We start from the raw sequence: 13,849 nt of genomic DNA, 5'->3' as shown, positions 1-13,849 counted from the left end.
GTTGTGTTATATGTCAGAGAACCTCGACGTATCTGAAGGAAAGTGGGTGCGGGCGTGCAAAATGTTTTTTATTTCTTTTTAAGGCGTTGCTGGCGGTGTACACGTCGCCGTCGCTGTCGCTGTGCATTTCCCGCTGTCCCGCAATCCACCTCTTTCTATGTCCCATGTTGCCATCATAGGCGCAGGTGGGTTTCCGTGACTGGCCCAGTGCCATCCACTGACTCTCCCCAGGCCTCAGCGGCTTAGCCAGTGCGCGCCAGATCCTCGCGCGTACTCCGCAAGCCCAGGTAACGATATACGAAGTACGCGGGAGTGTAGGTGGCGTGTGGTGAGCTGGAATGCCAATAACCGCTGCATACTAATCCACAACCAGGAATTACTCCCCCGACGCCCTCTCGCGCCAGATCAAGTTCGATAGCCACGGCAACCCACGCGCCGCGATCGACTTCGGCAACATCGACGGCAGACGCAACACAATGCACGTCGTAGAGGAGGTCCCCCCCTCGCCCGTCTACCCCTCCCTGCGCACCAACCTCCCCACCCCGCTGATGAGCTTCAGAGACGAGCCGTACGACGCTGCTATCACCGACAAGACCTTCCCCACGCATGCAGAGGTTCTTGCTTATCTCCACTCTTACGCTCACAAACACGCGCTGATCCCTCTCGTCCGTTTCCGCCACCGCGTTACGCGCGTCCGCCACAGCCCTCACAGCAGCAGCAGCAGCAACAACAGCATGCGCAGATGGGAGCTCACGGTGGAGGATCTGAGTGTGTCGGAAAAGGTAGAGAGAGGCGAGAAGGAAAATCTTCACAATGTCTCACCTACCACCACGCGTACATACGACTGTGTAGTAAATGCAGCGGGCCACTACGCGAGTCCGTACATACCCACGATCGACGGGCTGTGGGCGTATGACGGGGTAGTCGAGCACAGCCGGTGGTGGCGCGGCCCCGAGGCGCACCGTGGGCGCAAGGTGGTGGTCGTTGGGAGTCGCAGCAGCGGGTACGACCTGACGCGCGAGCTGGCTTGGCTCAATGTAGCGCCGCGCAATGTGCACTCGCCGTACGCGTCTGTCGACACACACCCACACCTCCACCTCCCGCCCACCACGGTTATCCAATCATCGCGCTCGCCGCCGCCGGAGTGGACAGACGCGCCCGCGTGGTACCGCTCCATCCACCAACGCCCGCCTATAACACACGCGCACGGCCACAGCGTCACCTTCGCAGACGGGCGCGTAGAAACCGGCGTCGACGTCCTCGTCTTCGCTACGGGGTACGACTACCTCTTCCCATACATGCACGCAGGCGACCAGCCGTGGAAGGAGCACCCTGTCGCTGACGATGCGCGCGGAGAGAGGAGCGGGCAGGTGCAAGTGCAGAACATCCCCGCGCACAAGCAACTAGGCGAGGCGGAAATGGCGGAGTGCGCTCGCGGCTGGGCTGGCCTCCGCCACAACATCTCGAAACACCACCTGCTCTACCTCCCCGACCCGTCTTTCGGGTTCGTCGGACTGCTGAAGAATGTTCGCCCATTCAGCCTGTATGAGGCACAGGCGCATGTTCTCGCGTTTTGCTTCGCACAGAGCACCAGCAAAGGCATCCCAAACACACTCACCGAGCCGCTCCACCTCGGGAATCAATCAACTCGCGCAGCTCAGGTCTGGCGGTTTCCCCTCGAGTTTGAGATGACGGACGAGATGGCCAGCGCTATAGGCGAGCTGGACACATGTGCGTTTGCGGTTGACGACGGCGTGTGGACTTGGGCCTGCAATCCGAAATGGGCTTATGACAGGACATATGGGCTGATAGCGGAGAAGCGTGCGGTGCTCGGATATTAAATAATTTTCATTAAACTCGTTGTATTCGCTTGTATCGCTTTCGTTGCCCTTCCTGCACGTTACATCATCACGCCCACACCACCATCATGCACATGGCTCCCGGCGAACACAGCGTGACGACGAAAGAGGAGCAGGATCAACGGCGCACGCTCACGACACTCGCGTCGATCAACAGCGGGAAACAGTCGCAGCCGTTCCACCGCAACCACCTCCCGCTCAACACAAAATCTTCCTTCAGCCATCGCAAAGCCCGCGACGACCGGCTGCGCGAAATGAAGAGCAGGGAGCGCGACCTAAAGCAGGACGTCGCTGGTGCGCGGCAAGAGCACACGCACAAGATTATCGAGCGCCGCAAACTCAGAGAGGAGAAGGAGCGTCTCGAGCAGGTTAAATCTAAGGCTGACGAGCGTAGACGCAAGAAGCAGAAGAAGAGGGAAGGTAGGAGTGGCAAGATCAATCAGTAGATTGTGTACACGGTTTACACGCCTTCTATCGTGCTCTTTTATATATTTATCTTTGTCGTTATATAGTCCCTTAGTTGGATCCATATCGTGCTGCGAGTGTTGCTCCTGCTGTCCCTGCTGTCCCTGCTGGCCCGGCTGTCTCGCTCCCTCAGCACATCCGCCACTCCCACCAAACCCTCCAGCGCGCCAAGACGCACGACGAGCATCACGCGCGGCCCCAGCCTCTTAAACAGCTTCATTGCGACGTGTAGGGGTGTCGAGGGGGCGATGGTGATGGGCGTTTCCGTGAGTGTGTCGCTGAGGTTGATAGCGGTGGGAGTGCGTGTGGGAGTGTCTACACCATCACCACCACCATCACTATCACTATCGCTATCACCTGCATCCACATCCACATCAAAGATGGTCTGCTCACCACCGAAAGTGCTGAAACTCACCCACGCCCACTGAGACAGCCGATCGAGTTGCGCGAGGCGTTTAGCGAGGGTTTGAGCATCTGCGTAGCCAACGAGCTGCATTCCATCCCCATCCACAGACCGCACGACGGGATATCCGCTGTGCTTGCTTTGCAAGACGTTGTCTACGTCGCCTACCTGCATGTGTTCGCGCAGCACGACGAGCTGAGCGAGCGGCGTCATGGCTAGTGCGACGTGCACACCCTCACCCTCACCATCCCCTTCACCTTCGCCATCCGTTCTCGTCAACACGGGTATCTTACTGCGCCGTATAGCCTGCTCAGCGTGCCCACCCATGCCCTCTCCTCCGCTTAACCAGTCCGAAACCCCTTTTGTAGTGATTAGGACGATCATAGTGGGTAGAATATGGCCTAGTGCGCCTGTAAGCTCGAAGATGATAATGGGGACAGTTACCCAGATTCGCAGTACACCACTAAGCGCCGCGGCAGCACCGAGTAGAGCGTAAGTAGGCGGTGAGATGCACGGCGCTTGGGACGCAGACGCGTGGCACTCAGCGAAGAAGGGCATGTGGGCGTAACGAGCATGCACCATCGCGCTCACAGTGCCCACCAGTCGACCGAAAGTGGCTCCAGCTGCTAGCGACGGCACAAATAAACCCGCGGGTACCCCGCACCCATATGTGATAATCAGGAGCACCGTTCGTATCACTGTAGCCAACAGTGTGCGGTGGATAGTCGTCCATGCTTGTGATGCATCGCACATCCCGTAATCTTCAATGTGGTTATCGCTGTTATTGCCAGGACTGCACTCCCGCAATAACATCGCTAGCCCCTCCGTCATGTCGATGCGGAGGAGCGGGTTCGGGTAGCTGAGCACCCCACTCACTAGCGCTAGTATAACTGCCTCACTGACAGGATAGCGAAGCAGGTGACGGCGCCGTACCTCCGTATATGCCAGATTGAGCTTGATGACAACAGACCCGAAGAGACCCTGGAGAGGGAATGTCGAGAAGAAGTAAGAAAATCAGCGTATGCTAAACGACCCAACATAACCCATCACCCACCCCAAACACACCGAGCACTATAAAGTAGACAATCTCGAAAAAGTGCCAACTGGTGTCGTGCGATACTTGAAAAAGAACGAGTTTACCTGTGTGGAAAGGATTGAGGGCGGAGAGCATAGCAGTGGCAGCGAGTGCACAGAAGAAACTGCGCCAGATCATCTTGGTTGTGTGTGTATGTGTCATCTCCTCGATGGAGAACATGACGCCGCCGATTGGACTACCGAATGCACACGCAACACCAGCCGCACTGGCAGCGACGAGAATCTCGCGCATCTTGGCGGTGCTTTTGCGGAAATAGGGGAAGAGAGAGGCTTGGAGATGTGCGATGCAGCAGGCAACGTGGACTGAGGGACCCTCTTTGCCGATGGACAGGCCGCAAGCGATGGCGAGTGGCTGTAGAGAGGAATGTAATAAGTGATAAGGTTAACTGAGACACCCAGCTACCCACCAAAGTACACGCCTTCACAGCGAGCACCGGCCAGTGAAGATAGCCGGGATAGTCAACACCAGCAATAATGCACTTGATTTCACTTATACCGCTACCAGAAGCCTGTTGGCTTAGTCTGTGCACGGCGAAAGCAGCTACGAAAGCGAAAAAGATAGAGAAAAGTATGTAAATGAAGTAGTTGAGAATGGACCAATCAGACCATTCCCTCCAATCAACGCAGGTAGTCTTGAGTGTTGATAGATTGTCTACGCATCGCCCAGACTTGAGATTCGCGAGCCAAACGGAAAGAATGGAGAGAACACCGCTAAGCAGACCAATAGAGAGACCAGCGATGAGGAACACAAGCCAATTTGACAGAGGCTGCAGGAATTTCGCAACTTTAGGGATTTTAGGGAATGCAAGATTCCAACCCAGTGAAGTCATGTTGAGTGATAACAATCAAGGGAAAAAAAATAAAAAATCGATGATGACCGCAATAATAATTCTAATCACACTCAAATCAACCACCCACGCTTTCTCTATGGGGATTGCAGAGCTCTACAAGTTCGACGAGGATCAAACTGATGAGGAAAAGGAGGCGCAGAAGGGGAGGCAGAATCATATAGCACTCTACGCGCTTTGGATTATTATTGGATGCGTTGTCCTCATCCTCATTTTCTTCATCGTCGCTGGAAGCATTAGAGCGTTTCGTAACCCACGCAGATACGGTAGACGCGCTCGTAGAAGACGCGTTACAGACACACCCAATAGCCAGACTGTTACTATCCAAGACAATTTCCAGATACGCGCCGCTGGCATTGCGCGCGCTATCCTCGAAACTTTCCCCCTTGTGAAATTCAATGATGAAAATTTGCACAAGGTTGATAATGATAAAAGTACTCAAGATATTGAACTGGGTGATACCTCACAAAAGCCTGACTCTGAAAACACTAACAACTGCGCTATCTGCTATGAAGATTTTCAGAACGGTGAACAACTCCGCATTCTGCCATGCAGCCTCAAACACTGTTTTCACTCCAGCTGCATCGATCAATGGCTACTTGAAATACAAGGCGTCTGTCCATTGGTAGGTTTTTATTTTTCAGCTTCAATCACTAACACTCTCTTCGTTCTAGTGTAGAAAAGATTTCAGAGATACCAAGTTGCAAGCAGAAGCATCTAACTCCTCCAACTCTCTAACTTTCCTCTCTCGCTCTACCGCTCATCTCCCAGGCAGACGTCATGTTTCGTTGCAGTCGTTCAGAAACGCTCTCAGACTTTCTCGTTGTACTCATTCTCAATCTGCTCACGAACTCCACCCTATCAGCGAGCACTTTGAAGAAGCTGACATCACAGATAGCCGCGACAACCGCGTTGACAACCAGGCTGACAGCGGCAATAGCAATAGTCATATCAGCAACAGTAACAACCAAGGCAATAATACCCACAACATCGATATAGACCATCCAGCTACCTCCGCTTCACCCTATCTCTTCACATCCCTCTTTTGTCGGATAATGAACAACCATAGTGCAGATAGAGTTTAATACTCTCCAACTTACCCTCCACTTACTCTCCACTTTACTCAGCACTTTTTCTCAACACTCACGACTCTTGTTTAGTTCTCAGTTCTTTGTTCGCATCCTGTATGTACAATTTTCACTTACACTCGCAATCATAAACGCAATCGCAATCTTGACTTCAATCACACTCATACTCGCAATCGCAATTGAAATATCAATTTCACTATGTCTTTATCCTGTACTCTTGTACACTCTCCTTGTACGCTACCTGCATTATCTGCAATAGCAATAACAATACAACTTTACGTAGTTTTGTCCATCCTTTTTACTTTATTTACGTTGTTTACCTATACATGTAACATTTACTTCGATTCGAGTGTCTAAAAATTAACACATTTCACACAAACATACACACACGTGCTACTCATACAAGGTGAGATATATGCAAACACAAAAAGAGATCAAATACCTCCAGGAAGATGCGACGAATGTGTTTGGGATGCTGCTAAATGTGATTGTGCTAATGGGTGTGCTGATGATGGTGCTTGTGCTGGTGCTACTTGTGCTTGCGTTGCTGTTGAATGCTGCTGAGCCTGCTGTGAGGTAGCCAATGATGATATGTGATTGTAGTGATTTGGTAGTCCCTGATGTGTCTGATGTGCTTGGTATGATGGTAATGATGAGTTGTAAGATGGCATAAGGGAGGTGTCAGATGACTGTGCGAATGAATGGTTAATATTTGGGTTTGTTTGCTGCTGCTGCTGCTGAGAATTCGTCTCCTCTTGCGCCACTTCCTCTTGCTTTTTTGTCTGTGCCTGCTTCTGTGCCTGATCTTTCTTCTCATTCGTCGATTTCAGCGTATTCTTCACACATTCCTGCATCCACGGAACTTGGATGATCACATGCTGCACCTCAATTGGCTGCGTAGCGCCCCACTTCATCCACGCAATCTGCTGATCATGCGGCGGTGCGAATGTAGGTACGAGGTAGTCAAGTATCTTTATATGGGATATCTGTTCATCAGCCGTCTCTTTGACGCGCTTCGACTGTAGATATTCATCCAAAGACATCTTCATCACCACCCCCTTCTTCTCAGCTTCCATCTCCCTCTTCCTATACTCGATCCGCTCGAGCAGCTGATCTACGTCTATCTTCACACTGTCGCCAACACAGGTACATGCACGCGCCTTCCTTCCATACTTGGTCCATCCTTCAGTAGCGAAATTGACAGACTCTGCGCAGTTAAAGCCCATATTGAAACCCGAGTGGTAGCCATGTGGGAATGTAATCACAAACTCGTTCTGCTTTTGCACTAGCACTGACGGCTTGATGTTTTGTGACGCTAACACGTGTGGCGAAGCGAGATACGATTTATGGCGCAGCCATTCCGGACATTGCTTAGACTCCCCAGGGAACAGACCTGCCATCAGTCTCTCGAATTTCCATTTCTGCTTCTGCGGAATCGTGTACCAGAATTTAGGTGCACCGAAATGAATATAATTTATACTGTATAGATCCATGTCCTCGACGTGCCACGCGAAAGTTGCTCGCCATGCACCAAAGTATAAGTACGGTGTGTTGACTCCAGGTAGCTGTGCACCGACACCAGCTTCTTTAAGGATTTCGGTGAGATACGACGGCAGGTTTGCCACATTCCAGCTTTTGGTTTTGTCATTGAAAAGCGACCCTGTGAATAGTGGTTAGATTGAGTTAGATTTAAGTTAATGGTGCACATCTCACCTGACAAATCAGCTCCGTACCAGCTAATCTCATTATCGCCTAATCCTAAAGTCCGCCAGTATTGCTTTTCAAGCTGCTTGCATCCTTTTACATCGTAATCCTCATGCTTGGCATCGTCAGGCAGCCATACATCGTGAATATTGAGCCCCTCATAAAACTCATTCGCTAGTTCTTCTCGTCTCTTCTTGGCTGATGGTTTTGCAGTGCTTTCACTGATTTCTGAGCCTACTCTAGCTGGAGGTGGCTTTTGAGGTGCTGCAGAGCCTTCTCCTTGAGCTGATTGTGTTGATAATTTACTTTGCAGTTCTGCAGATGGGAGAGAGCTTTGAGAATGAGATGTGTTGTCGTTCAAAGGATGACTAGGAGTTGGAGGTTGCGTTTGAGAAGCAAAATCAATCATGCGCTCGTCACTCGGTTCATCTTTAGCGAATGAAGCATCCTCAGTCTTGACTTCATCTAGTAACTGAGAATTGTCAGCGGTAGTTCTCCTCCTTTTTCTCCTCGGAGGGTCTTTAAGCTTAGATGACGAGCCTCTGCCTCTAGTGAATCTGCTAGAGTCGCTGAGAACATCATCGGGTTGATGTGGTGTAGGGGTGGGGAACTGCAGCTTAACATCGTGGCCGCAGCCAGCCAAAGAAGCCCACTGATCGATTCCCATCACATTCCTCTTAACGACGTTCGTTTGCTTGTACAAACCACTTCGACCAAGCATATGCTGGGCTATTGGCTGTCTGATTTTAATTTTATCGAGATTGGATGCGTTGTATTCTGGTAGCGTCTCGAGCCACTCAACTGGTGGAATAACCTTTACGATGCCCGCTTTCATGCCGTATCTATCAATCTTCTGGACATAGTCGTAGAAATCAACAAATTCGTCCATAGTTGGCTCAAAAACAGGGACACCTCTGCATACGTAATCTTCATCGTCGGGATTATCGTTGGCGGGTACTGGGATATACTGGCTGTCATCATCTGTGGGATAATAGTAGCTTGGTTTTGGTAAAGCACTCGTCGACGCTGCTTCTGGTTGAGTTTCGGCCATCGACGTTGACTGAGTAGAGGAACTGACTGTGGCTCAACTGATTTGGATAATTTGAAATTATTAATTCATTCTAAAAACATGCATATCGGTGTGTTAAGTCTTATCGGTTTCATGGCTATGATGATTGTGATGGCTGTGATGACCAATATTTTGCTCTGCGGGATATAGACGGTGAATAGGCTAGATTACGGTGTAATAATAACTGCGTAATACATTCATAAACATATTCACACCGAAATTCCACCCGGCACTTTGTTCATATGATGTGGAACTTCGGGGCTATAGGGCGTATATAAGGGGATTATGAGGAATTAATCCTTAACCAATTCTATCAATGTCTACTACAGGATACTCATTCGCTAAATCATCCACAAAATCAGATTTCAACTCGCAGCTGAAAAACACAGCCACGGCGTTAGTTGAGCATGGAAAGGGAATTTATGCTACTGATGAGACCACTGAGGCTATATCTGCAAGGCTAGCTGCTGCTGAGGGTCCCAACAGCAAGCAGTACAATCCCGATGAAGAGAAACAGAGACGCTACGAATGGCGCAAATGCCTCTACGAGTCTCTACCCACCGACCACATCTCAGGCTGCATCCTCTACCAAGAAACCCTTGTCGATTTCAATCTCGCCAATGTCTTGTCTCAGCGAGGTATCGTGCCCGGCGTGAGAATCGACACTGATGGCCAGCCACTGCCAGGCGCCGGTGACGGTGAGGTGTTCACGCAAGGCTTAGACGATCTCACCGCTCGCTGTGAGCTCTTCAAGAAACACGGCGCAAGATTCACCAAATGGAGAGCACCAATCCTCGTCAACTCATCCACTCTGCCTTCTCAACTTGCCATAGATGCTCAAGCGACTTCTTTGGCTAGAATGGCTGCCGTCAGTCAAGCCGTCGGTCTCGTTCCAGTCGTCGAACCTGATCTTGATTTCTCTGGTGACGCAACCCTCGAACGCTCACTCGAAGTGCACATCAAGGTCATTGCAAACATATACGAGAAACTAGCTGCTCATGGGGTTTACTTGGAAGGTGTGTTTGTCTTTCGGTCTTTGTAATACCCCAACTAACACCGCACAAAGGCACCCTGCTCAAACCTTCCTTTGTTCAGCCAGGTTCACTAAACAGCGAACGCAAGAATCTCACCGCAGACTCTGTAGGCAAAGCTACTGCCCTGGCTCTCTCTCGTTCTGTCCCCGTGGCAATGCCCGGTGTTGTTTTCCTCTCTGGCGGCTTATCGGATGGCGACAGCGTGGCTTTCCTCAGCGCTGTCAACAAGTATGCAAAGAAAGAAAACATCAGACTCCCGCCCCTCACTTTCAGCTTTGGAAGGGGTCTGCAAGGTGACGCGATGGAGAAGTGGACAAGAAAAGACTTCAAGGGTGCACAAGAAGCATTCAACAAACGCGCTCAAGAATGCTCCAGAGCTTCACTTGGCCAAATTTGATTTGATTTGTTAAGAATATCACTTTTTTTTTTTCAGAATACACCAATTTTCAAAAAAGAAAAGTACTTTATGCATAAACTGAACAAGTTACAAAACTGATACAAGATAAGAATAAAAGTAAAAAAAAGTAAAGTCCGCTTTAGTTGCAGCCATTAACGGCTACCCCCTCTACCCCGGAAAGGACGTGCATTCTCTTTCCACCTTGACTTAGGGACAGCCATAGCTTCCTCCCTCCTCCTATCCTCTTCCTCACCATCATTTTCATCCTCATCCTCATCCTCTTCCACGATGACAGGCTGATAATCATTTCGGGGAGGTCCAAAGTCAAACGCGCTCTCCTTATCTGCTATCATCTGCCCAAAGACAGTATCGCTAGTACGTGGAAACACAGGCGGACGACGTCGACTGCTATCCGATGAACTAGAGACGGGCGTCGACTCCTTAGAGTTACTGCTCGCGTTGCGACTATCAGACCTGCTGTCATAGCCCTCGGAAGCAGTGTCGTACGACCCTGATCGTGTCGAAGCTGTACCAATTCTGCGTTCCCGCTCTTCCGTATTAAGCCAGTTGGAATTCGTGGAGTGGTTTGTGAACTGAGACATACTAGACATCGACGGCGATACCTGGTTCGTTTTGAACGCGAATGGCGGTGGGATAGGTGACGGGCTGCTTGTTTTGAATGACATACTTCCACTTGAGTTACTCTTCTCTTTCGAGTTTTTCGAACTTGCACTGTTATCGTAGAAATCATCAATGCGCGCAGTGGGCACGATTGGAAAATATGCATCCCCACTGCTGCTGCTACTATCGTTAGCGAGCGAGTACGCGTCGTTATCTATCCGTTTATAAGGTCGAACTCTCTTTCCAACGCTGCCACTGAGTGGTGGCTGTGCCCTCATTGAGCGACGAGGAAACATGCTAGTAGCCAATCCCCACATCCCAGCGCTAGTGCTGGGATAATCGTGTTCGTTGTCGTCATCGTTTACCGTGTGGTTGCTCAGCATCGAAAGCCGCATCTGGCGGATCTTGTCCAGAGGTGAGCTGTACTTATCAGACTGGTTGTCGGACCAGCCGTCACTGTCGCCGAACTGCGTCTGCGATATCGGCCTGTTTTGCGATGGCTTCTCATTCGACGATGACGTTCCTAGCAATGGCGATACCTTGAACATATTGCTCTGGCGGCGCTGCACTGGCGTTACTTTATCCTCAATTGACAAATCTGTCTTGAATCCGCGGCTGCGTGGAGGCGGCAGCGAAGTGAATTTTTTCTCTCGATCTCTCTCCTCATTCCATGCCTTTGCCTTACTTCCCAGCATGGCAAACCAGGTACTAGGACATGATTGAGATTGCGCTTGCGTTTGCGTTTGCGTCGGTTTGGGTGCAGTGTTGTACAGCGCTGCATCTGCATCCGAAGGACGTGTTTGATGGGTTGCTAGGAAAGGTGTAACTTCAAACTGGCGCCGCTCTATGTCTTTGTTCATCTTACGCTTGTATACACATCGCAGCAGTAACAGTAGCAGTAGAAGGAGTAGTGGTCCGAGTATGACAGGCAGCACTATCGCTAGTATCTTTTTGGTGTGAGTTTCTGACCTACGAAGTTGCATGTTCAAATACTCACTTTGCCAGTGTCACTTGTCTCACTTGCCTCAACTGTATCACCAGCTGCCGGGCCTACGCCGCTACTTGTGCTTGAAGAAGGCAGAGGTGTAGTAGTGGATGAGGTGATTGGTGGATTTGTGGTACTGGAGGATATGCTGGAGGTGGTGGACGAGCTAGATGTGGTAGATGTGGTAGATGTGGTAGATGAACTGGAGGTAGTTGATGGTCTACTAGAGCTACTAGAGCTACTAGTTTGGCTACTTGAGTTGCTCGACGTGCTTGACGTGTTTGATATACCAGACGTACTCGACGTACTGGACGCGTCTGACGCGCTACTAGTCTGGCTAGAGCTACCAGAGCTGCTACTGCTAGCTGTGCTGCTTCCTTCTGAAGACGTGGGCGAAGTTAGACCACCGTAGTCCCATCCACCGCCCAGCGGAATAGACGGTCCGTAGTAAGTCTGCGGCTGCTGTACAATAGTATAGGCATTCTGTCCTGCTATACGAGAGTACGATAGCCAGTCTGCTGGGAGCTAGTCAGAGAGAAGTCCTCAAAATCTCCAGCAAAACCTGCAACTCACGCAAAAGCTGTTGGGTCATAGTGTGGATCTATCTCAATGGTATTCGTGTAGCTCTTCCCGAGCTAATTATCTATTTGATTTGAAAAAGAGGTTTTGGTTGGAAAATAAACACGCTTGCTTGATGAACGAGGCGCGGTATGTAGAAGTTGAATCAACATTCTTGATAATTTTGAAATTTGTAAGTAGGAGTAGATTTTGGAGGAGTGTATTTGAACAAAACATGATGATTATGGTTCACTAATTTCTATATTAAGAAATACCTGCTTTACATTTCAAACAAAATGACATCACCGGGTTGTGGTCGCTGCTAGCACTGAGGATACATTCATGAAGCCGGAAAGTTTAAGAAAATGCCAGAAGAGTAGAATAGCTCATCATTTTTCCGTATATGTCATTCTCAACTTGGGATGTTCTATTTCGTCTAGTATTTTATGGGATGATGGGGATGAGGAGCAAATAGAGCGGAATAGGAAATAGGTAGAAGTACACGCGAAGTCTCACAAAAGCGCAATTTGATAGTCACAGTTGCCGTCTCACTCACAAATGTACCCTATCAATCGTCAATTTCCGAAAAAAGCGGTACAACTCCGAGCTACTGTGAAAGTTAACAGAATATCCCAAACTACCATCTCTGCCACCTTCACCACCCTAAAATCTGATTCGGTGACTTGACTTGTTTAATTTGTAACTGATTAACCCAATTGCCTAATTTAGACTCGTTCGGCAACCCACGACACATCTTCTACACGCGTTTGGATGGGGCCTTAATCTTTCAAGCCAGTTTAACTTAAATTTAAGATATATTTGCAGTTGAGAAGCATGGAGATTTGCCCCCTTTCTTCGGAAAAGTTAACAAGGAGAAACAGTGCGGAGATTGTTAATGGCCGATTTATACAGAACGCCGCTATGTCACGTTTCGTTCTTATGAACTGTTCAGGGGTTTAATAAGGTAGTGCCTGGCTTGTGCCTTGCATGGATGAATATAGTTCGCTTCGAGGCGCTGTCATTAACCAAAAGTAACAAAGCTTAGCAACAGGCATACCAATGCGCTACTACCACTACGAAGAGCACCACGAAGATCACCAAGGCGGTTTGACGACACACCACGAAGCTATTGCGCAGATAAGACGGAGGAGATACCTGTGGATGGGCTCGTATATTCTCATATCAGCCAGTTCGATATTCCACGTATATCAAAGCTGCACAAGCTGCCAGCTGCCGCAGACGCTCAACAGCCTTATCGAATCATCCTCAATCGGATTCTTGCTCGTCAACGTCGTCCTAAACCTGGAGTACTATATGAAATGCAGGCTGTGTAGCAGATGAAAACAGCGCACATTCCATTACATTCACCCTATCCATACCACCATTTTACATTTGTACAATTTAGATTTTATTCTCCTCGGAGCTGCGGAGTCAACTTGTTTGAAACCAGTCTGTTATATCGCGGTGCAATGAAGGACTTGTCCCACTTCACTGACAGTATAAACATCTCGACCAACAACTCAATCGTCCTACTCGTGAAGTTTATCCTCGTAGTTACCGCTTTCTTCTACGCATCCACCATCGCCAGACAGCACGACGGTTTGCCCAAGTACTTCGCCTATATTCTCGCCAGTATCTACATCTTCTCCTTGGTGATGTACCTGCGCGATCGGAGAAGTACATCAACGAAAGCATAGTACAACATACATCATTCATTAGAATT

General features: G+C 49.5%; 7 protein-coding genes across 7 annotated transcripts; 4 read left to right on the top strand and 3 right to left on the bottom strand.

Moving 5' to 3' along the window:
* Positions 1–157: 157 nt before the first annotated feature.
* Positions 158–1,841, top strand: J056_002389 (Thiol-specific monooxygenase; the record flags this gene model as incomplete). Its single annotated transcript, XM_009271654.1, has 3 exons — positions 158–185; positions 232–328; positions 374–1,841. 3 exons carry the CDS (start codon positions 158–160, stop codon positions 1,839–1,841), a joined length of 1,593 nt encoding a protein of 530 aa, XP_009269929.1.
* Positions 1,842–1,927: 86 nt separating this feature from the next.
* J056_002388 (uncharacterized protein) lies at positions 1,928–2,305 on the top strand (the record flags this gene model as incomplete). The annotated part of the gene is made up of 1 exon (XM_009271653.1): positions 1,928–2,305. One exon carries the CDS (start codon positions 1,928–1,930, stop codon positions 2,303–2,305), a length of 378 nt encoding a protein of 125 aa, XP_009269928.1.
* A 38-nt stretch (positions 2,306–2,343) lies between these two features.
* J056_002387 (putative chloride channel protein) lies at positions 2,344–4,652 on the bottom strand (the record flags this gene model as incomplete). The annotated part of the gene is made up of 3 exons (XM_009271652.1): positions 2,344–3,708; positions 3,782–4,174; positions 4,230–4,652. 3 exons carry the CDS (start codon positions 4,650–4,652, stop codon positions 2,344–2,346), a joined length of 2,181 nt encoding a protein of 726 aa, XP_009269927.1.
* A 97-nt stretch (positions 4,653–4,749) lies between these two features.
* On the top strand, positions 4,750–5,755 carry J056_002386 (E3 ubiquitin-protein ligase ATL9; the record flags this gene model as incomplete). Its single annotated transcript, XM_009271651.1, has 2 exons — positions 4,750–5,295; positions 5,345–5,755. The coding sequence occupies 2 exons, from the start codon at positions 4,750–4,752 to the stop codon at positions 5,753–5,755; spliced, it is 957 nt and encodes a 318-aa protein (XP_009269926.1).
* Positions 5,756–6,192: 437 nt separating this feature from the next.
* On the bottom strand, positions 6,193–8,513 carry J056_002385 (Lysine-specific demethylase 4B; the record flags this gene model as incomplete). Its single annotated transcript, XM_009271650.1, has 2 exons — positions 6,193–7,418; positions 7,472–8,513. 2 exons carry the CDS (start codon positions 8,511–8,513, stop codon positions 6,193–6,195), a joined length of 2,268 nt encoding a protein of 755 aa, XP_009269925.1.
* Positions 8,514–8,847: 334 nt separating this feature from the next.
* J056_002384 (Fructose-bisphosphate aldolase) lies at positions 8,848–9,962 on the top strand (the record flags this gene model as incomplete). The annotated part of the gene is made up of 2 exons (XM_009271649.1): positions 8,848–9,547; positions 9,598–9,962. 2 exons carry the CDS (start codon positions 8,848–8,850, stop codon positions 9,960–9,962), a joined length of 1,065 nt encoding a protein of 354 aa, XP_009269924.1.
* Positions 9,963–10,114: 152 nt separating this feature from the next.
* J056_002383 (uncharacterized protein) lies at positions 10,115–12,160 on the bottom strand (the record flags this gene model as incomplete). Its single annotated transcript, XM_009271648.1, has 3 exons — positions 10,115–11,530; positions 11,581–12,086; positions 12,142–12,160. 3 exons carry the CDS (start codon positions 12,158–12,160, stop codon positions 10,115–10,117), a joined length of 1,941 nt encoding a protein of 646 aa, XP_009269923.1.
* Positions 12,161–13,849: the final 1,689 nt, after the last annotated feature.

This window comes from Wallemia ichthyophaga (assembly GCF_000400465.1).
Source record: "Wallemia ichthyophaga EXF-994 unplaced genomic scaffold scaffold20, whole genome shotgun sequence".
Taxonomy (NCBI): domain Eukaryota; kingdom Fungi; phylum Basidiomycota; class Wallemiomycetes; order Wallemiales; family Wallemiaceae; genus Wallemia; species Wallemia ichthyophaga.
The sequence above is the reverse complement of the archived record's forward strand: the minus strand, read 5'-3'. Positions and strand labels throughout refer to the sequence as shown.